This window comes from Serpula lacrymans (assembly GCF_000218685.1).
Source record: "Serpula lacrymans var. lacrymans S7.9 unplaced genomic scaffold SERLAscaffold_3, whole genome shotgun sequence".
NCBI lineage: Eukaryota > Fungi > Basidiomycota > Agaricomycetes > Boletales > Serpulaceae > Serpula > Serpula lacrymans.
This window is the reverse complement of record NW_006763292.1, coordinates 151227-174384: the sequence shown is the minus strand read 5'-3', so window position 1 is coordinate 174384 and position 23158 is coordinate 151227. Positions and strand designations below refer to the sequence as shown.

At 41.5% G+C, this 23158-nt stretch overlaps 4 protein-coding genes across 4 annotated transcripts; all 4 read left to right on the top strand.

Annotated features, from left to right (window-relative positions):
* Positions 1-564: 564 nt before the first annotated feature.
* SERLADRAFT_405832 (uncharacterized protein) lies at positions 565-1767 on the top strand (the record flags this gene model as incomplete). Its single annotated transcript, XM_007314316.1, has 4 exons — positions 565-747; positions 942-1055; positions 1122-1365; positions 1583-1767. The coding sequence occupies 4 exons, from the start codon at positions 565-567 to the stop codon at positions 1765-1767; spliced, it is 726 nt and encodes a 241-aa protein (XP_007314378.1).
* A 1366-nt stretch (positions 1768-3133) lies between these two features.
* Positions 3134-4607, top strand: SERLADRAFT_405831 (uncharacterized protein; the record flags this gene model as incomplete). Its single annotated transcript, XM_007314315.1, has 6 exons — positions 3134-3264; positions 3318-3505; positions 3605-3779; positions 3836-3932; positions 4068-4093; positions 4514-4607. The coding sequence occupies 6 exons, from the start codon at positions 3134-3136 to the stop codon at positions 4605-4607; spliced, it is 711 nt and encodes a 236-aa protein (XP_007314377.1).
* Positions 4608-12825: 8218 nt separating this feature from the next.
* SERLADRAFT_405830 (uncharacterized protein) lies at positions 12826-13854 on the top strand (the record flags this gene model as incomplete). The annotated part of the gene is made up of 5 exons (XM_007314314.1): positions 12826-12950; positions 13138-13375; positions 13471-13487; positions 13544-13715; positions 13831-13854. 5 exons carry the CDS (start codon positions 12826-12828, stop codon positions 13852-13854), a joined length of 576 nt encoding a protein of 191 aa, XP_007314376.1.
* A 2325-nt stretch (positions 13855-16179) lies between these two features.
* SERLADRAFT_366050 (uncharacterized protein) lies at positions 16180-17662 on the top strand (the record flags this gene model as incomplete). Its single annotated transcript, XM_007314313.1, has 7 exons — positions 16180-16304; positions 16372-16515; positions 16575-16683; positions 16737-16930; positions 17061-17115; positions 17342-17487; positions 17551-17662. The coding sequence occupies 7 exons, from the start codon at positions 16180-16182 to the stop codon at positions 17660-17662; spliced, it is 885 nt and encodes a 294-aa protein (XP_007314375.1).
* Positions 17663-23158: the final 5496 nt, after the last annotated feature.

The window sequence follows — 23158 nt, the reverse complement described above, 5'->3', positions numbered from 1 at the left end:
CATCTCAAGGCCGCATATTTACCTCAAGGCCTTTTCTCGCTGTTGCAACTGCAGATGGCCCAGGAATAGTTTATCTGAATGGCCTGGTAGGACACAATGGAAAGCATGGGTGTCGCCTGTATTGTGGCTTCAAAGGAAAACACAAGCCAGGAGGCACCCACTACTGTCCAGCTCTGCTGAAACCATCAGGAAGTTATAATGTCAAAGGATGCAGTCATGACAATATAGATCCGCATGGCCTACCTGATCCAAATGACTCTTCAACTCTCTTTCCAGATATGTATTGCCAAGAACTTGCACAACTCATGCAAGCTCAAAACAAAATGCAATATTAAGAGCTCCACCTCAACACTGGAATTAGCAGGCCAAATATTTTCTTGGGTCTTTCATCAAGCAAAATCCTTGGCCTACCAAACTTATTGGGATTAGATATCATGCACTTGATATCCCTCAATATTCCGGACCTTTTGATTCCTCTTTGGCATGGAACTTTCAAATGTGATGTTATGGACAACAAACTTGATTGGACATAGGCAGTATTACAAAATGATATATAGACCCAACATGGCCAAGCAGTTGCTGATGCTGCACAACACATCCCAGGATCCTTTGACCGTTTTCCTCGAGACCCAGCAAAAAGGTCTCCAGTGGCTACAAAGCTTGGGAATACCTGCTCTACATCTATGGTCTTGCTCCTGCATTGTTGTACAATATCTTGCCGTTTATCTACTGAACCAGCTTCTGCAAGTTAGTCTGTGCTGTCCGATTGATGCACCAGCATAAAATCAAATTACAAGATATCCTAGAAGCGAGTAAACTTTTCACTGACTTTGTACTGGAGTTTGAGAAATTATGCTACCAAAAAAAACTCTCTCACCTTCATTTTGTACACCCTGCAGTTCATTCTCTCCTACACATTGCTTCCGAGGTTATTTGCACAGGTTCAGCTATCTGTTCATCCCAATGAACTATGGAACACACTATTGGCAACTTGGGACAGGAAATCCGGCAACATTCAAATCCATACACCAACTTATCTCAGAGGGCTGTTATCCGTGCGCAAGTCAATGCTCTGAAAGCAATTATTCCTGATCTTGAGCCTAAAGAGCACTTACCTCAAGGTTCCCACAAGATTGATGACCACTATATACTCCTTCACAAGCAAGACTGTATTGAGCAAATTCTTCGACCATATGAGGCAGATTCAATCAACACATATGCTCAAGCACATCAGTTATCCTTTCAGCCTAATACTCATGTGCGCAAATGGGCTTGATTGCGTTTACCTACCGCTCAAATTGCTTGAAGCATTTGGGGGAAGAAACTCCAGGGAAACACAGCCTTTGAACTTCAAGACATGTCAAAGTGAGTTTCCCCTAAAAATCTGACAATCTATACTGACATCTCATCATTCTTACAGCTAGTTTTAAATGGCAAAATGTATTTGCTGAAGTATTGTTCTGCATGCAAATTTTGTTTAGCGACATGATACACTCAGTTGCAGTTGTGCCATTGTGGTCTCAGCCCGATCAGGACCTCCTTTAACAATCATTTTCAACAGTCTATTCTTGCAAGCATCAAGGTGACGCTGCCCTTTACACTGTTGATATGAAGTCAATACAATCTGTTGTTGCCATGGTCCCACATAGCATTAGAGGCGAGGCGAGGCCTTTTGCTGTTGAAAAGCGAGGTTTAGATGCTGGTATTATGGCTGGTCAAACAGAAGAAGACAATGATGAAGCTCTATTGCAGGATAATGTAGGGTAATATTCGCATGGGGGAAAGTGTAGTAATAGGTGGAAGAGCAATATACCATGAATTAGATACATACAAAAGGGAATAGGAGAAGGATGTGATGAGGGAAATAGTGTGACTGTGTGCATCAGTATGAGATTACCCAAAATAAACTGAATAACATGCCTGGGATACTTTTTCACCCTAATCCTCTCTCTCTCTCTCTCCCTCTATGTCCTCTATGTCTTCCTCAAACTCTTTGCTGTTGCCTTCATTGTTGTCAATGTCAGAGTCTTTGCAAACTGATCTGACTGATTTCTCACCATCACCACAGCCACAATCTTCCCAGAGCAGGCACAATAGGACATGGCCTTCATATCTGCATGGTTCCCATGACCCTCGAGATCTTGGTCTAGGCACAAACACATGGAACCCACTTACAAACCCACTTACAAATCCCAGCATGAATGGCTTTGGAAATATTTTCAATACAATGTATTCTATGGGGACCAGTACAGATACATTTAATAGTCAACATAATATTAGTATCCCTCAGATTCCATTGCACCTCCACCAACAAGTATTACAAGATCTGGACAAGAGCAAGGCCAACATCAACTCGATATCAGCCAAATACGAAGGTTTAAAGTATGTCTAATCTAATCTAATCTAATCTTATCACATGCTGAAAAGACACAAACACGCATATGATCTTCTTTTGGAGAAGGTCAATAACGCAGGTGAAATTTAGACACTGTAATGACCAAGAGTTTTTTACTCTGGCGCACAACTCAGACAAGCATAAGAGAAGAGAGAAGGAGGGATCACCCCTCAGGTTTCAATGGGTTTGTTGTGCTAGACAACAGGAAGACTTGCTGAGTCCTTCCCCATGTATTGCTCCTGTATATATACTAAAATACATGAGGTACTGTACAGTTGTAAATAGAGTTTAAAGTTCAATGTTTAGCATGTGGCCGGTCACATGATGAGTCTAGACATTGATCAGGTGTTGTAAATGTACAAAAAAGGTGAAGTGTAAGTAGGTACTGGTACGTCAATTGTAACAGACACTGCCAATTTATTCATGCAATGATTTTTCCAACCTCAAATTTTGGACTGAGGAAGAATGGAAGGTGGCAACTGAAGCACAAAAAAAACAAACCTAAGGATGTGGAACAACCTGCTAACCCTGGGAAGTGTGGATGCTCTCAAATTGCCCAAGGTGTGAACATTGGGATGTTATATGTGGAAGACATTGATAGGGTGCCCATTGATGGGGTGCCAATTGATGGGTTCTGATTGCGTAATATTCGCCAATGGCTGCAAGAGTTTTTCACGGACCTGAAGAAGGCAGGTACTGCCCCAGAAATGTGGTCTGGAGCTGGCATGGTGATTCAAAATGAATGCTCCAAAGGGCTTCTGGCAGCATAACCAGAGATGGGGTGGTGCAAAGCAAACTAGAAAATCTGCAAGACCTGCTCAGAAACTTACTCAGGATGGTACAGATGGCAAAAGGAGGGCAAATCCAAGGTTAAGACCAAGAATAATGACAATAATGACAGCAAAAAATGCAAGTGCGATAGTCTGGAATTGTCGGATGAATTGCCCATTGCCAATGATCACATAAGCAAGATAGCAAGGGTATCCGATGATTGTGACTTAGCAATCAGCATCGTGGATCTCAACTCTACCAATGCCACATTGGTTCCTGAGGAAGCAGTCACCAAAATCCCTAAAACTATTCCAACTACATCTGCTTGGCAGGCTGCAGGTACTGCACCTGCATCATAGGCTTTTAAAATTAGAGTAGGATATTTGGTTTTATTGATTCATTCTAGCTAACACAGTTTACAGTTGAAAAATCTGTCAGCAAGCCTTTGTAGCAAGCCGATCGAGACAATCATGGCTATGTCATCCATTAATTCCCATCCTGTCAACTCAAGCACCATTTTGTCAAAGGTCTCCAAGGCAGCAAAATCTGAGCTATTCAGAAGCAAAATAAAAAAAGCCAAGCTCCTGGCTGTGTTGTCTACCATTACACCGAAGTGAGTAATTCTTCTGTCTTTATTGAGATACTTATAGTATATCCTTCTTTTCAAAGAAATTTGTACGCTAAGGATTGGCTTAACAAGAATGCCGGTGGACTAAAATCTGATTTCAAGGCCTTTTTCAAAGATTTACCCTTACAGGAATGGAAGGTATGTTCAATTATTTGTCTATTTAATTCAGGCTAATAATATCAATTTCATACATAGGATTATGCCTCCAAAGCAGCCATCATGATAAGCTTTACAGCGTGTTATATTATATTACTGACATGCTTTTTTATCTAGAAACTGGATACTAGTGTTTGTACTAAGTGAGGTTGGCTTTCAGTAGGATTGGTTGTACTATAGAGGTATTGTTTTCGTTTCAGTAGGATTTTTTCTAATTCACTCTCTTTTTTGTTCTCTTTCAGTAAGATTTGTTTGCTTGTTGTGCAATCTGTTTACTTTCAATTTAATTATTTTTATCTTGGTTTTCTATGCATTGTCTTTTAGTGTACTTGTTTGTAATTCAATTTTTTTTAATAATTCAATGAGAATGGTTTTAAACATTATTTCTATAATTCAATAAGTAAGAAATCATATAGATTGATAACAATTCCCATCCTATGTACATTTTGCTATGGTTGTGAAAATATGGCTATGGATGGGAGTTGAGAAAAATCCTGAGAAACAGTAAAGTTAAGAATCTTACCTAAATTCACCAAATTGTCGGAAAAAATGGGTATAAATAGGTTGGGCTTGGTAGGCAAATTGTTGTTTCCGACTGGGCTGATGGTTGCTGGTGCACCGATAATCCGGTCCGAGTCCAACCTCTCCAAAGGGTAACAACTTGATTGCTTTCCAGAGTAGAATTACATTGTAGTCATACTCATGGTGAAGCTCTTATGGATGTCTATGTATGGTCTGTACAATGGTTAAAAAACATCTATAATAAACATTGAAGAGACACCACTGGCTCAGCCATAAAAAAAATCAATTCTATAAATATGCGGCTACTCTATATAATTGAACCTAAAGATTACATGTAAAGCTACAGACTACACTGTGACTGATAGCAATACCGTGACATTCTACAGGTACAGTTCAGGATTTGTTCAAAATTGTAAAATAAAAGACAAAAGAAGTACCTCCTTTTACTTTGTTTGCCTGCTATGGATGTGCGTTAGTCTGAGGTGCTTGCTGACAGGCTCATCCCCTTCATTTCTATCTGAAGTGTGTTTAGTTCTGCTTGAAGGCTTGCTGATCCCAGATAAGGCTGGATCTGGAAGATTGCGATAGTGGACAGGCAAAGACAAGAGAGATGATTTCTTCATGTCTTGGAGCTGCAGCTGGTACCTCTCTCTTCCAGCCGTGATAATCTCCACAGATGCTCCTACCCTATCAGACTCAGGCTCAATACCATTTATTTTTCACAATATCCACCATCTCCTGGTGTGAAATATGTTTGGGGTGAGGACTATAATGCATGTTGCCATTGCCACTAGATGTTTCACTCCACATGACACAGTAAAAAACTCGACCATCCCTGCCCTAACAGACACATGGCTGCAGAAATAAAGATTGATGCATGCCATAAAGTGTAGACGTGAGAGCAAAACTTTTTTCATTGCTACTGTGTTGGCGTCAAGCATGTGGCACCCCCATTTGACCCAGACAGGAATATTGTCCCATTTGCTGTGAGAAGGGAGTTGTGATTGATGAGATGGGATATTTAGCATGCTTCCCTTACTAGTTCACATACCCCCAACTGTTTTCATGGCCATGCAATGATGTGTACCGTCCTCCAAGGCAGCCAACTTTGCCAACTCTGAAACTCCAGCAGCGCTCATGATGATTTTGGTTATGTCCTTGAGATGGAATACCAAGTGTTTGCAGCCATGCTAGTCAAATACATAACTCCCCCCCCCCCAAACACCCCTATCATAATTCAGCTATACCATGCCAATGGTCTGACCTTAAGCCCTTCCACTGGCATGCCAGAGCTAGTTAAGGAGTACAAAGGCAAGAAGTATCTGAGGATTGACTGTCTGTTGAGCTTAGAGTAATCAGCAGGGGAGTAATTGCCAAGGCAATATATTTTGTATGATTCAAAATAGGTACTTTACTTTAAGAGATAGGTTACAGATTGTATAAAATATGGAACAGATACCTCCTCACCATCATGACTTGATGAAAAACTCACAACCTGGGGTAAAATGAAATAGTTGGGTTACGTGACTAATTGGTCATTAATGATTTATTAAATGTATCCCTGGGCCAAGCCTTCTTTTCAAAGACAAATTGACCTCAGTATTCATTAACTTGACAGGATTGAAATTTGCTTGGCCCACTGCTGCAACTTGAAGTACTACTAGTAATAGGGGCTAGTAGTATTCCTGGTACTATATGTTACCAGATTTTAGTAAAACCACAATTTGACACTAGAAATGGCACCAGGAACTTGCTCCAATGATCCATATTATCAATGACTGCCACATGTACACTACCACAATAATTCCATTCAAATTTTCATTTGCTCCCCAAATTAGTCATCCACGTACTGGCAACAACTCTGTGATTGCCTCCTGGCTCATCACATCAACTTGAAGTCCCTCTTGCCAGCATATGTGATGAACAAGATTGGTTGCATATACTACATAATCTGTAATCCTTTTGTTTTACATTTGCTGCCTGTGTATGTACATGCTGTGACCCAGTCTTTACCAATCAATGTGAATTGAGGTGCCGGGAGGGCAATGTTGTCACGGTGGCAACTCAACCAAGCTCGTGAGCCTGCAAACGTCACAACCTATGAGTGGAGGCTTTGTGAGCTGCATGTGGAACTTGACAATCCTCAAGCCAACATTGCAGAGAAGCACATCCTCAATGATTCTCATATAGAAAGCAAAGAATTTAGCTTTATATCTCTTCAGTTTTCTCCCCCTTTTTCCCTCACCTCTCCCTTTGTTTTGTGATCCTCCAAGAATTTTTTCTACCCTCCCATCTCTCTAGTGAGTTTTTGATTAGGTCTTCTTTTTCCAAAATCATCCTCTTTTTTGAGTCCTAGCTATGGCACACTCCAAAGGTCTGTCACACGGTGTCTTTTGAATAACCTCCCTTCTCTCCTCTGAAGTTTTCTCCAAATTTTGATCCATGTGTTTTTGATGATTCAGCATCATGTGACCATTCTGACAAAAACCAAAACCTTCCCCACCAAAACACAAAATATACAAATATTTAGTGTTTCTCCTTGTATGTCATGGAAAAATAAATATGTCCTTTTAACTGATAATATATATATATATATTTCCATATCCTACAACTTAGTGCAGCGAACTACAAAGCTACTAGTAGTAGTACTGATACCAAAAGCTGTGGCCCGCCAGGGCTGCAGACATGATTGTATATCCTATATTAGGAAATGCCCTTTCTTGTGGATGGGGTGAAGCGTGTCTGGCGAGTCTGCTCTCTGATTTGCAGTAGACCAGAGTTGTCATCCTGGTTTCATCATATCATGGCACTAACAGCAACTTGAAGGGAAATAAATATAAATTTTCTTGCTCAATGGCTGTCCCCCGAACATCATATCACAAGTCTAGCTCCAACTCCAGTTTCAGTACTACATATACTAGGCAAAAGCATCTATTTCCGAGTAAAGAAGGATTCAAGAAACTTCATATAAGTTCAAGTTTACCTCACCAATACAGTCACGGTTATGCAATCACTTTTGGAGCTTTAAATGCTCTCTGACGGCGGTAATGCCAAGGGCATAGTTCTTATACTATTGTTGTAACACCGTGACCCCCTGCAATTATGATCCATACTAGTAGCAATGAGCCTAACGAGCGCAACAATCACTACCAGTCATGGTGGCCACTGGCATTGTCTGAGTCACAGTTTCTGCTCACTGACTGCCGGGATGATCCGTTGATACACTGTGCCAACGGTAACCATGATCATGATGATCATGATGGCTGATTCCACACATCCGAGTTAACACAACCTCCTGCCAGTTGTTCCAAGTATGCAACCTTATTGTCAGGATACTCGCCAGCTGTTTCTTTGCAGCATTTCCCAATATTTACAGGTACTGTCCCACTTCAACAATGTCATAAGGATTTTACATCACAAGTTGACTTGAATTGCCCCAGCAAACAACTTGGAACCAGATCCTGTTTCCATTCCTCGTTCACGATCCCCCAGCGTCTGTGTAAGTGGTAGACTTGATAGTTTAGGGTCTCAATGTACTGAATGGCCCACTCACTCACAGGCTGCTACTGTCAAAAGCACATCTATTGGAGATGATGGTTCAAAGTCAAACTCCCAGCTGGTGCCAGTGGATCTTGACTCGGAAAGTTTAACCCAGGCACTTGGAATAGCCTGACAAGGCAGTCCATTCTACATAAGCAACTTGGACTCCACTGGTTTACCGTACCAGTGGTCGCAATATCAGGCTATAATCTCGGGTCCGAGGCCACCTGAGCTCTCAGGTGCAAAGCTATGGCCACTGAGAACACCACATTCAAGCTCACAGAATGATCAGCAATTGGACTCGCACTTAGTACCACCAGTGCCAACCTCCTGTGGTCAAAGCCAAATATTGAGCCAGCAACACAAGTGCTTCAATCAGCGAGATTACTATAACGGCTTTGATCACAATGCTGCTCGCATGCTGGATCTTAGAATCATTTTTCCCCGGAAGATTTGATTATCCACAATGACCTTATTTGCACCAAAGTCATCACAACATTCATCAGGCAACCAACAACTCAGATACCATCTTTTGGGATCAGCCGCTTGATTCAATCCATTCACAACCAGCTTCTCGATCTCAACCAGGTCCCTGCGACTTTTCAAACACTGGTAGTGCATCATACTTTCCCGAGAGCCAATGCACACCTCAGATGCACAGGGAGCTGTTTAATTCACAACCATGCCTCCGCACCTGCAACTTCTTTCCACCAACATGTGATTCTGAGCCCAGGAATATTCTGCGGCCTCCCCAAGTACCATCCTTAATGGACTATCAAAACGAAGACAGTGACATGGGCTTTCATAAAATGGATCCCGATTATACAAGTGGTGCTGTGTTTGCGTCTTTGCTGTTACCTGACATACCTTGGGCTGGGCCCGCTATTGGGGGTTATCTTTTGTTGTCTGATAACTGTATGTAATTGCTATCTCTGGCGTGACGACTTGGATGGAAACCTTGTCTAACTTTTTATTCAGCCACCTGCACTCCAACATTATCGGAATTTTCTTCTGACTTAGCTCCATCGAACACAGCTGTGTGCTTGGCTCTTGATCACTGTATATCTGATTCTTTCTCTAATGGCCTTTCCAATGTTCTAAATAAAGATCACTTGTTATCCTGTTTTGGGATGGACAGTGCCCCACCTAACACTATGTGGATGTCGGATGCACTATCCAGCTCTGATAGTGTTATGGATCAATGCCAACGAACTTCTGCACATACCATGTTTGAGAACTCTTGGGCTACAGTATCTGGTTTATTAGTGAATAAGTCTACCACATTGTGCTACAGTTCTGTTATTAATCCAAACTTCCTGGCCTAGACTGCAGATCCCCATGCATCAGCTGCTTATAATAGGGATGACAATGGTAGAGATTTCTGATGGAGATGCCTGATGGTATATCTAGGATTATTCTTAATTACGCCTACCATCACCATCCTTTGATTATTTTGTATGAAGATTTCCTAGCCTCAGGAGTGTCAGGTGTTATCATTGCCCATGATGCCTTTAATCTTGCGGCTAAAACTCTCGTTGGGTCTGGTAGGTGTTCATCTTTTGTAGTACAAGTAAACTATCTCTTCTCATTACAACCAAGTAGGTCTTGAGTCTGAAAAATGTGTGTATTGTAATGGCTTCTACGGCTTACTACACTAATCAACAATAGATTATTGCATGAAAAAGTTTCACTTGACCAAGGTCTGTATTGCACTCATGGAACTATGTCTATGGTGACTGACAGCGAATTTACTAGCTTTCTCAAGATTCGACCATGGTTCATTCTCGCAAATTTGTATGAGAACAAATCCAAAAGATCATGGAACCAAGTAACCAAACCCGTATTGTCAAGTCCGATATGAATAAGCCCTTCGGATATCTAGCATTTATTGACAATTGTGCCCCTCTCCCCCACAAAATACAGGAAAGAGCTCGAGCCAAACCAAAAGATGACAACTTTCTTGTTGTCGGGGTGCGCTCTCAGCTATCCAAACACCAATTGTCTCTCAATTATGCCCAGGATGAACTATTCCAGTCGCCAGACTTGGTACTCATTTTAGTCAAACTCACCACATATACTGGAAGGGGCCGCCCTCAAAAAGCATTACCAGGCTGTACTCATTCTTACAATTCATTCATAGGCAGTGTTTTAAACCCAAGCTCAATCATTGCTGTTGCTGCTAATGTATGTAACTGTATTTGGCTGTACTTCTGTATGTTCCTATTATTGTTTCAGGCCAAATATGTATTACAAATGAAGTCCAACATAGGACACTCGGGAGGCACAGACGAGGATATTGACCAAGAAATTCAGACCACTATCACGCTGTTGACTGAGAAATTAAATGCAAAGCTGCAAAATGAGTGTTTTTGCCACAGATTGTTTGAAGATTTTCTTCCATCAATGGCTACACGGTATTTCTTTTGCCCAACAGTTTAAACACAACTAATAAAACAATAGCTTGTGGTGTCATCAGCTTGATCCCACTCCTACATATTCTATTTTATTTGCGTAATAGTAGTTCGTGCTTCTTTTGTTTGAACTTTGTCTTCTCATTTTCTCCTCATGTTACTATTTCACTTGTATTCCCGAATTCAAATGTTGGACTTTTACAGTGTTGAACCCATCTCAGCTCTTTATTTTTGGAAATTGATCTGAGGCATGCAAAATACCCACCCCGACTTCCAACTTGGGGAGAAAATTGGTACAATAACAACTCAGTAAATAATATCATATTCCATAATGTTTGTAGTCCCTTTTCAGATAATCATAGGGTGTTCCATTGAGAAACTATACTGTCAGACTCTGGCTCACCGTCAAGGAAGATCACTCCACAGCCATATTCCAGCACCACAATCTCCACCGCCCATTCTGCACTGATAATTGCCGTAATTTTGTAAAGATAGTCTCAGTCTTCCATTTCTCTTTTTAACTGAAGCTCATGAACCGGTTGACATTGTAGATAATCACTACATGCAAAGTTTCTTTGAACTCCTGAAGCGCCTGGCCCCTACTGTAACTCAAGGGGGAATCTTGTACCACTGCCTACAGTTCAAGTTTGCACATGGACAGTTAACATCAACAATTCAAAAGCATGATCATGGTAATGACGACAGTGGCTTGCATACTCAGTTAGAAAAATACAATATTTCCCTTTATTCCAAAATTCTGACCTAATAGTGTGGAGCTGATAAGTTTGTGAAGCTCACAACGCTACTACAATAGTATTATGACGAGTGCCCTCTTTTGTAAAGACAGGGTGGTAATCAGTCAGCTGCATCTGAATGCTATACTAGGTGTAGGGTACCCTGAAGTCATTTTGGAGTGAATGCTCAGTCTCCGACTCAGATGCTTTCTTCAAACCCACTCTATTCACTGTTGTTAGGCTAGTACTACCAGAGCATTTCCATCACTGTCTACAACACAACTACACCTGTATACTACAGAGAAAAGGCCCTTTTGTTTTCATTCTCATTTATTTTGTAAGAGTGAGTCTGTTTATCAGTAAACCAACCTCTTATAGCTACTACACTGATAATTTTTGCCAGACAGACATTTGACCTCACATTTTGCATAATGGCAACTGTTAGATTATCCCCCTCGAGTACAAGCAGTAACAGGCTTAATACCCCTGTCCCTACCACCCAGAATGAGCCTATCTCTGTTGTTTTTCTGGCAACAGCTTGGACAATGCATATTTGCCAGCAGGTCATTCCTCAACTCCAGCTGCTACCGCGAAAGAATATATAGCCTTTCAGGTACATTATCAAAACTACCTCGCTCTATCTTATACTCATTTCAAGTTTCATTTCAGAACTTACGGGAGAGAGACTTTTTAGAGTCAGATGCCATCCGCTTGCTTGCTTTTGCGTGGGCATCACTGGACAAGTGCTTTGCAGAGAGAATGGCCATTGAGCAACAATGCAGGGAATACCGGACATTATTGCGAGTGTGCGAGGGAGATCTTGCGGCAACCATTCAGCAATGCCACCAGGCTGACACAGAGATATTAAACCTTCAACAATTAGTATATCATTGGAGACATGGAGCACCTGGGTCAAGGAATCATATTCCGCCACCTTATTATATGATGCATGTGTTTTGTTCCAGGCCTATCTTTGCCTGACTCTTTTACAACGACTTTGTATATGAAAAGTTCTCCGCATATTCAATTGTTCCATAGTAACTTAGCATTAACGCTAGCGTCAAGGACATGTACATTATCTTGTGTTTCTGTACCTTTAAAATGGTATTGATGCCAACTTGAACTTTCATCAACATTAAAAAAGACTGTGCCAACGCCGAGGTAGTATCGTTGCTTGTGGACGCTAAAACATAACATTTAAAGGCTATGATGTTGTCCTTGGCTGTTCACACCGTCACTTACACTGCAGAAAGCTCCATGAACTTGGAGACTCGTGGGATGCGCTGTTGACACTCCACTTTGGTTGATCTGTTGACGAGTGTGGACCAGAAGTTGAGCAATTTAACCCCAAGGAAGGTGGGAAAAAAAGAGGATAATCCAAGAAAAGCGGAAATGCAGGGTATACGGTAGGAACACCAGCCCCAAGTCCAAACTTGCAAGAGCCACAACATACTAACCAGTTGCTAAATCAGTGTTGACTGGGGGCGAGAGCTGTGATTAGTGCATTCTCGTCCCAGAATGGTCTACTTTGTTCATGGACCATTAAAAACATCAGATAGTAAACCTGGATTTCCAATATTGTACCCGCTACTATATTCCCCAAATATCCAACCAAGCTCTGTATTTCTACTCATCGCTAGAATACTCATCTGTACATCATTATTTGCTATGTCCACCCAACCTCCTGCCACCAGATTTCACACTCGAGCTCCTGACAGTCATGGAGAAAAAGTTACTAGTGTTGCTGAGGTGCTTGCAAATGTACATCTCGACTATGCTGATATGAAAACAAAGTAAGTTACATGTCAAGTTGTTTTATCTAATGGGCTGATTTTTTCTTTTCACCAGACTCAACGACGTGGATGACTATCTTGACTCTTAGTTCAATGGTATCACACAACACTTCGGTTTGGTTGACCAGCAACTTGGTAATTAGGCATGTAAAACAGAAGAATGCAACCATTTTGACCGATTGCATAGAGAAAAATTGGCGACTACAAAAGATAATGTCCGTATCATCAGAGACAATGTTGCAAACTTGGGCCAGGGTATGGGCAATACGAAAGAGGATCTTCATAGCATCAAGGATACTTTGGGTGCAATCAAGGGCTCCGTTGACAGAATTCATGTCCTGTGCTTGAGGAGCATAACCAATGAGCTTACAACTATGAACAAGATGCACACCATGGAAATGTTCATGATGAAGCTTAATGCAAATGTTAGCATTGTAAACAGCAAGTGTTTTCCTTCTTTGCTTTCTCTGGTTGCTAATTAATTGCACATTTCTTACTCATACAGACAACTTGATGTTAGTTTTGGCTAAATTATGGGTATTTAGTTTAGTTCACTCAAGCTGGGTGTAGCACTAATGAATGGGTGATCATAGCCTTTCTGATGTCCCTGTGACGCCTGTACGGTCTTCCATTGAGTTGGTTCATTACCCTTCTAGCTTTTGTCACGTAGAAGAGTTTGACATGGACACGGTCCATGACCAGCTGGCTGCTGTGTCTTCTTCTGCACCAGATAGTCACCACAACAGACATGGTGGACCTGGACATGTGAGTTGTCTTTGTTTCAGTCACACCTGTTGTTGTAATGATAATACAGACATCATAAAACGGTGCTGTCGTCTTTTTTTATATATCAGCATTCATTCATATGCATTATTTTCAGCTATCATTACAATTGACATTTTGAGTTTATCCCCAGTCTCAGTTATCTGTACCAGTTACAATTCAAGCTGCACTTTCTGTACTATCATTATCATGGTAACCAAATGTTAGTAATGTTACGTTTAATTCACGCTTGAACTTGAAAGTGCAGATGACTGAAATTTAATAAAACCTTGCAAATTTGAATCGTTATTATCCAGACTTAGAGCACTACGCCATGGCCACTATCATAATGATCCTCACGTTCAGAGTCCGACGTCAATAATCATAGGAATTAATGATACATTCCCAAGGTTCCCCCTGATATGGAAAGACTTGACCATAAACATAGAAGACGAGCAAAGTTATACTACGCACACCTGTTCAAGCTGGTTATGATCTGAGTCAACCTGGGTTAGAGCGCTCAATGATGGCAGCTAGATTTAATAAGTTTCCTCATCATGACAGATGGGGCGCCAATGTGGGGCCTTGTTTTTGCATAAGTTCCAGACTCTGACTCGGACACGTCATATCAACGCTCAACCCTTGCAAATTCTACTACCTTTGCTTCCTCCTAGTAAGTCTAATTTTGCGTTGGGACTTATTCTAATATCTGACTGAAGTTTGAACGAGCTGTTCCTGTTGTCACCCCATGCTCTTCAAGTTGTTAGATGTTCTCTCGTCCTCACTTCCTAATATCAAGGTTCAAGCCCTCATGAATTGGGACCACAAATTTTTGAGCACAGTCAGTGGTGGTTGGTTGCAGATAAGGATTCCCTTATATAATGATGCATTGACATTTCACAGCACATAAATCAAAATTACATGTCACACATGTATTCCACATTTTACTCGAGCATCTCACCCAGCCTCCTATTCCTCAGTATCTGAGTCTGTGGTATTCGTTAAGTTGATGATTTCCTGTCTCCCCTCTCCTGCAGTCACATATTGTGTGCATTTGTGCAACGTGAATGTCCTTTGTGCCATGATGAGTCCCCACACGTACAACTCGCAAACAGCCTTTTGAACTCTGCCAAGTTTATGCCAGGTTTTGACCACAAGTCCATCTGGACCAACACGTTAAGTTCTGTGGGTGGGACTGTGGGTGATCTGGTTGGGACGGTAGGAGGGTCTAGGCAGTCACGAACTACCAGGGAGGTGGGTAAGCTTCGAGTTGGATGTTGTTGAATATATGAGTGCTTACCATGATCTTTCTTTTTAGCATGAAAACATGAGTTTTCTCTCTTCTTTCCATTTGTTGATACTTCAAGGATCCCAGATGTCCCAGCCTCAGGAGTTGAGTCTCTTCTGACATCACCATGGGAGTGTGCTGTTTAGGATCCATTACTTAGTAGGTGATGGTCGTAAACTTCTTTTGTGCCTTACTTTCAGTGCTGTTGTGAGATGGCTCGATAGCAGTGTAAAAACCAGTATATTTTACACTATGATTACTTTTGGCCATAATGCAACATTTTCGTGTAGCTTTAGGCATGATGGAACCGGACTTAGATGGTTAAGAGTGTTAAGAGGAATGTGACCAGTGTTTGACTCGACTGTAAGTAACATATCTTAATCTGGTTGCTTTTATAATCATCCTTCTGAAAGCCTTATAACAGTTCTGGATTTACAACTCAATATCATGTCTATAATACCGTTGTCGCCGTAGAGCTGGAGAGTAGAGGGTGTTCAGAAGCAAATAGTGATCCTCAATGATCCGCTCTGCTCTTGGAATCCATAGCCTCTAGTTGCTCCATTATTTCAATATGGTGGAGAAGACTGTCCAATAAAGCTGAAAAATCAGCACGTGAGCTGCAGTAATTCCACTATTTTGTATAATTTTATGATTTTTTGCTTTTTGTGTTCTGAAACTTTTGTATATCCTGAAATTTTGATATTCATGACAGCAACAATTCATCAATCATTATTGTAATAATTGAGTACCATATGTTTCAGTGTGGCCCCCTCTCCATTTGGACCTCCTCCAACTCAAAGTGTTGGTTTTACTGCTGCAATTGCAGTAAGTGTATCAGCATGTCTTCAGGCTTAGGCTTTTTGACCGCTCATCAGCTGCTAAACTTTATGGTGTGTTTTTTATTATTACTTTTTGTAGCCCGGTAGCAGGAGCTTAAGGTTCTCTTGGTAAGGTACATCTGCTCACATTCAATGTAATCATTACAATAATCTACTACTACTGCTACAATCACATTAGACTGAAATATTCGTGTTTTACGCTCCAGCCACAAACTCAAACTCGGATCCATCACAGTACTCAAATACATAATAAGCCCTTAATTGATACTAGGTATCCCCAACTTGAAAAGTTCTCTCCAGAAGTTGCTCTCAACTTCACATAGGTGCACCCGCCTTCCAAATGTTGCAGTCAGGGAATCATGACACATCTGAATCATCCAACTGCCAAGATGACGTCCGAACTTCGAGTTCCACTGGTAAACGCCTGCAAGAGAACACTCTCTGTCTGGGCCCCAGAAAAAAAGTGTGAGTCTATTTACCATCAGTCAATTACTAATGAGACAGGCTCTGACACAAGGAACTCTGATTACAGGTGCCATGCAGATCCATTAGTCCATCATGGACACCATTTTGGACAAACTGTCCATGCACTATGCAATGTCCAAGCATTAATCATGAACGGAGTAGTTTGGCTCGGGGAACTAGCTGATGTCCATGAAGAAGACCTTATATTTGAGTGAGTCTTTAATTAATTAGGGTGAAAGGACTATGGCACTCACTCCCTCTCACCTTTAGGGAAAAGCAGGAATTTTGCATATTCCAATCATTTTTCCGCATGGTCCCTGGATTAGAAGAACACTTGATGGAGGGCAATGCAGAGGAAACTGTAGCCATTGCAGAACTGGTTGGCCCTTGTCTATTATCCATGTCGCCCATATGTTCTCATTCTCTATTTAGATCCAGAAGGGTGCTTCTAGTGCTAGATCCAATGATATAAAGGGCTTAAAAGGTGTTGTTCTAGACTGGATAACACACAAAGGCAAGTGCCTCCATCCACCTCTGGCACGGAATATGAAGACCAATTATGGTTTCAATCACAAGAAAACGAGCGCACTACTTTGTCCTGCTGGCTTGGATTGGAAAAACACCGAGTAAGTTTCTTCCAACACAACTAGAATCACCACAGTTGAATCACTATTATAGGATCAAAGCCAAGCTGAGGAATGGTGAAATGCTGGTTTTGGGGGATCTATAGCTGATATTTTTGTATCAGGGCCATAGATATGATCCAGAAGATCCTTGGCAGGGGTTATTTTGGAATCTAATTCTTGTTTTGGTATGACGTCCCACATCTTGTTGCTTGGGTTTATATAACTTGCTGACAGGCTTATAAACATATCTTCACATCTCCAAGCTCCGTTAATTGAGAACACATTCTGGAAATGCACGCATCCACGGTATGACAAAAGTGACACTGGCATCAATACATCTCAACTCAGGTATATCTAATGGCCTTGATGTTATGTGTATTATTTATTCAACTGAGCCGCTCACTACACCAGGTTTGTTTTGCGTTGAGCTTATCTCCGGTATTTTCTCACACAGATACTGTTACAGATTCAGAGAGATTCTATAGCACAGTGCTAAACCTGTTGAATGAGCCAGAAGAAAGGGATGAAGTGAATAGTCTACTTGTGTGGTGGAATTGGTACGCCAAAATTCTGAGTCCTCAAGCTACTATGTGCTGATCATTGGTTTCTTCTGCTCTTAGCCAAATTTTTCCGAATCATTACTCTGCCCATCGCCTACCGTCGAAGGATAGTGCATTGGCTAAGATCAAGGAAAAGAGGGCAGCCTTGCAATGCAGACAAGAAGCACCCTGAGCACAATATTGACCAATGTATCACATCATCATTTCAGTACTATATACAACCTGTACAGCTATTCATCGTGTTATATATTGTCTGTTATTCTGCTAGACTCACTGAAAGTGCTGTAAGGTTGGATCACTAGCAAAACTACTACAGATACCTGTCAAGTTTCTCTTTATTATAATCTCCGCACATCAATGACCCACATATATCAGACTAGCCACAGTTGCAAGAATGTTCAAACATGAATGGTAATTCTACATGAACCACCATTGTGACCTGGCCAAACATCTAGATAGGACATCATAAGCAATGACAGGATGACAGGAAGTAGCCGGCCATCATCAGCAAACGCAAGAAAGCCATACCAGGGACGTGTGGTGCTATGTAGTTCCATGTTGTCAGATGAAGAAATCAAGATGAAATTGTTCATTGCTTCTCACCATAATCCACTCCGATGATGACAGGTTGTGTGCACCAGCATTATAAGATAGCTACTGGAATAGCAGGCCACGAGGATTCTATAAGGTGGATAATGTACATTGTGCATTATACAACAAGACACCTATGGTGGGAGTTTATCAAATTTTGCACTTCAGGCGACCACTTTGGGGGGGGCTCTTAGCTTGATCATTTTCACCAAAAGGATGGGGCTAAGAGCCCTCAATACCTTGGTCCTTAGAGGTGTTTAGGGTATTGGTGACAAAACCGGATAAACCTGGTCTCTGACGAAGCAGCCATTGTACTCCTAGGAGTCATTATACTGTAGCGAGTAGCACCTCCGACTATAAGTAGTAGGGGGTTTAGTATAGGTATACCTCAGTCGTTTCTATAGCCTCTCGGGCAGCGGCTGAGGTATGTTACATTACATTTATTAGAGATCACCTTAAACTAACATCTATTGTAGTTTCACTTAGGTAAATAATAAAGTTGTTTCTATAGCCTCTCGGGCAGCGGCTGAGTTTTACTTAGTTTTATTAATTGGTCTATAGTTTAGGTCTATATAGTGGGGACTAAAACCAATTAAGGATAATACCTTGGTCCTTAAAACTGATGGGGGATTGGTCCAAAGTTTATGACCATGTACTAGGGTCTAAAATATATCAGTATAATACCTTGGTCTTTGGAGGTGAATGAGGGATAGGTCCATGGCCTGTAATTGATTATGAGATAATACCCTTATCCAAAAATACTCACAAGTGGTGAAAAAAAATGATGAGATGACATTATTTATAGAAGTGTAGATGTAGGTCTAGAATTAACATACTTGGGACTCTTGATGAACATATGTATAATACAAGAATTATCATAAATGATAGATGTGTCTTGAGCAAAATATGATTGTAAATTTGATGAGAAATAGAGCTTGGAGATTAGATGTGTTTATATGTTAAAGGACAGTAGGTGAAATATAAAGAAGTTTTTATTTTTATTTTTCAAAAGGTCTTCACTTGTGTGTTTTTAGGAACAATAAAAAAAGTTGAACCTTGATGTGAATAAAATTGGATGGCTGATGGCCCTAGATTATATTATATATGATGTATTTTCTATGTGCTTTGTGTGTCAAACTGACATATTGCAGAATGCAAGGAAAACCTATACTATTTTTGGCTGTTGACACTATCCTAAATATGGCTGAGGTTATATCCCAGCCTGACTGTGGGTCTTATCACTTCATATGGCCAGGAGTCTTTATCCCACAATATTCAATAGGCCATGATCCAGATTGTGATTAAAACCCATTCAAGTGATTTGAGTAAGCTTTTTTCTAAAGTTAGAGCAAGGCATTTATTACAGTCCTAATGTGCAACATTAGATATGCTGTGTTCATACTATATTTCAAGGACCTGTCCCATTGACCTATATAATCATTGTTTTTAACCTGGATCAAAGTCAATGAACAACATTATTGCATCATATGATTCATGAGCCACATTAATAACCTGCTGCCTCAGGTAGGCCTTGTCACACAAGGTATTAACTCAAAGATCTGGCTGATGGACATGTTGCAAAGGGTATTATTCTGTTAAACATAATGGAGCCTATCCTGGACTTTTGTTAAAGCTTTACTGCCAAGGGTGATCCCACTAAATATAATAGACCTTGCTCCCTGGGGTATATATTATCCCACCATACTTGATGGGCCCTATTCCACATTTTAGCTAAAGGCCTCATGTTACAATTGACATACCAGTACCTACTTACACTTCACCTTTTTTGTGCTTTTACTTTTATTTTTCCAAGTCACATGACCAGTCATGTGACACAACACCTGACCAGTGTCTAGACTTAGCATGTGACCGGTCACATGCTAGACATCGGACTTTAAACTCTATTTACAACTGTACAGTACCTCATGTATTTTAGTATATATACAGGAGCAATACATGGGGAAGGACTCAACAAGTCCTCCTGTTGTCTACCAAATGGGTAACCACTCCCACCTCTTCCTCTTCTTTTGAGTGTTGTTTTCATTGTGCTCCAGTGCCCCAAGACTGTGCCTTGTTGGTGTTGTCACACCTCATCCCATACACTAGTTGTGGGCCTTGTTCCCCAGGGTATCATCCAATGATGTTTTATAGACCCTATTCCACACCTTATTTAAAGGCCTGGTCCCTCATAGCATCATCTCACAAAACACAATAGAATCTATCTGGCATACTGGTTGTGGATCTTATTCCCCAGGGTACCATCCCACAATGCTTCACAGGCCCTATGGGTATCATCCCACCATGCTTTATGGGCCCCATCCCAAATATTATCTCAAGGTCTTATCCCACCATGCTCGATGGGCCTTGTTGCCCAGGGTTCTATCCCACATCATATCTAAAGGCATTATACCCCAGGGCACCATCCCATCAAACACAACGGGCCTTGTGCCCCATGGTTTAGTCCTGCTATGTTTGACAGACTTTTTCCCACATATGGTTTCATGGCATTTGGTACCATGCCACTATACTTGATGGACCTTGTCCCCCTGGGCATCATCCCACTACTCAATATGGGCCATGTCCCAGCTAAAGGTTAATGACCTTGTTCCAAGGGTATCATCAGACCATATCTTGTGTTAAGGCCATGTTTGCAATGGCACTATCCCACCATATATGTAATAAAACTAAGTGAAACTCAGCCGCTGCCTGAGAGGCTATAGAAATGACTGAGGTATTTCTATACTAAACCCCCTACTACTTATAGGCGGAGGTGCTACTCGCTACAGTATAATGACTCCTAGGAGTACAATTGTGCTCCTAGGAGGACAATGGTGACTCCATGGAGAACAATGGCTGCTTTGGCAGAGACCGGGTTTATCCGGTTTTGTCACTCCCACTCGAGTGCAACCGTAGTCCCATAGCTTTAGAGAATTTCCAGTGTTTTTTGTGAGTGAGGGGTTTAGTGAGAATGTTGGCAAACATATCTTCTGTAGGAACATATCTGATTACTGCCTCTCCCTTTGATACTAAGTCATCTCGGATAAAATGATATTATATTTCCGTTGAATGTGTTTTGTGCGAGCACAGAACTGTGGATCTTGTGTAAGAATAATAGCTGCTTGATTGTCACAGTGCAATGTTGTAGGTCCATTTTGAGCATGTCTGATTTCTTCAAAAAATGTCCGAAGCCATGCAAGGTGTTGTCCAGCATTGCTCAATCCAATGTACTCTGACTCCGTGGAGGATAAAGCTACCATGCTTTGTCTTTTGCTTGTCCAGGAGATTGCTCCTCGGATGGTGATAAAAACAAAGCCTGATGTTGATTGAGACGTGTCTGGGTCTCCAGACCAATCTGCATCCGGATATCCATAGAAATCCATGTCCATGGAAACATCTGTGCCATCATAATGTAGTTCCATGTCCCTGGTTGCTTTCAGATATCGGAGGACACATTTTGCAGCTTCCCAGTGATGGCTCCTTGGTGCTGAGCTATGTCTGCTTAGTATTCCAACAATGTAGGCAATGTCTGGGCGGGTTCCAAGCATAGCATACATCAGGGAGCCTACAATTGCGAGGTATGACACTTGACACCCTTCAATATGCATCTCGTGTTGCACAATATCTTCCCCTGGAGCATTTGCAAGGAGTTTTGATCCATGGGCTATTGGTGTCCATACTGGTTTGCAGTTCTTCATTCCAGTACGCTCAAGGACTGTGTTAATGTATTTGCATTGCAATAGGGAGATTGTTTTGTTTGAACAATCACATCGGAATTCTATTCCAAGGATGTATTTTGCTTCTCCAAGGTCCCGCATTTTGAATATGGATTCAAGTTTGGCTTTTGTGATATCCATGAATTTTTGGGATGAAGCTCCTAGGAGGAGGTCATCTACATAGACAACAACAAAGCTTATTTGTTTGTTGTCCCGGAATACATAGAGACATGTTTCTGCATTTAGTCTTGTGAAACCAAGCTCCTGGAGCTTGCGATCAAAGGTTTTGTTCCATGTACAACCAGCTTGTTTTAACCCGTAGATGGATTTCTTCAATCTCCAGCAGTATCCAGGTTGGATAGGAATACCCCCTGGAGGAAGCATATACAGTTCTTCTTCAAGTTCTCCATTGAGATAAGCTGTGGATACGTCCATTTGATCAAGTTCTAGGTTGTACTTTGCTGCCAGGGCTAGAATAATAAGGATTGACTCTAAGTTTGCAACCGGAGCAAAAACCTCCTGGTAATCAATCCCCTCCCTTTGAGTAAACCCTCGTGCAACAATCTGGAGTTTGTATCTCTCAATGTTTCCGTTTTGATCAAACTTGATCCAGAACACAGGTTTTGATGTGATGGGTTTTACTCCCTTCGGAAGTGGAACAGTGTCATATACTGCATTAGTATTGAGACTTAGGAGTTCCTCCTCCAAGGCAGACTTCCATAATTCTCTATCCGGACGTGATAAGGCTTCCTTTAGTGTCCTTGGAAGGTCTGTGTTAGATGGACCGGTACTTGCTATTCCAGCAAAGAATGTCTCCTCTGTATCAGATGTTTCTTCATGAACCTCAGGAGTGTTAGGTTTCTCCATGGAGTTGTCATGCTGCTCTTTTCGAGACTGTTCCTCATCTAGAATTTTTGATAATCTCGGTTTTTGTCTGCAGGACGGGTCTGGAGACTGCTTCTGCGTACTCCTAGGACTTCAGCAGGCATAACTGCTCTTACAGGAGCTTGTGCAGGTACTCCAGGGAGTAAACACATTTGTGTGTATGTTGCCCCACTCACTCCTCGGAGGAATTGGATGACTCCTCGGAGGTGTTGTATGCCTTCCAGAAGCTGATCCAATGGACAGGCTGTCTAGCTGTATTCGGACTTCTTCCACATCAGCTGGCTGTACGTTGATGGGCTGTCCTCCCACTGACTGTGACTCTACTTTGGCTTTCCATTCTGAAGATGGCCAGTGTTTAGGTCTTGGTTGTAGAGACTGTTGTGGAGGGTGTCTTAGCTGATCAGGTGCTCCCACTGCTCTCGGAACATCTCCATGGAGGTATTGCCCCACTGCTCTCGGAACATTTTCATGCTGATATG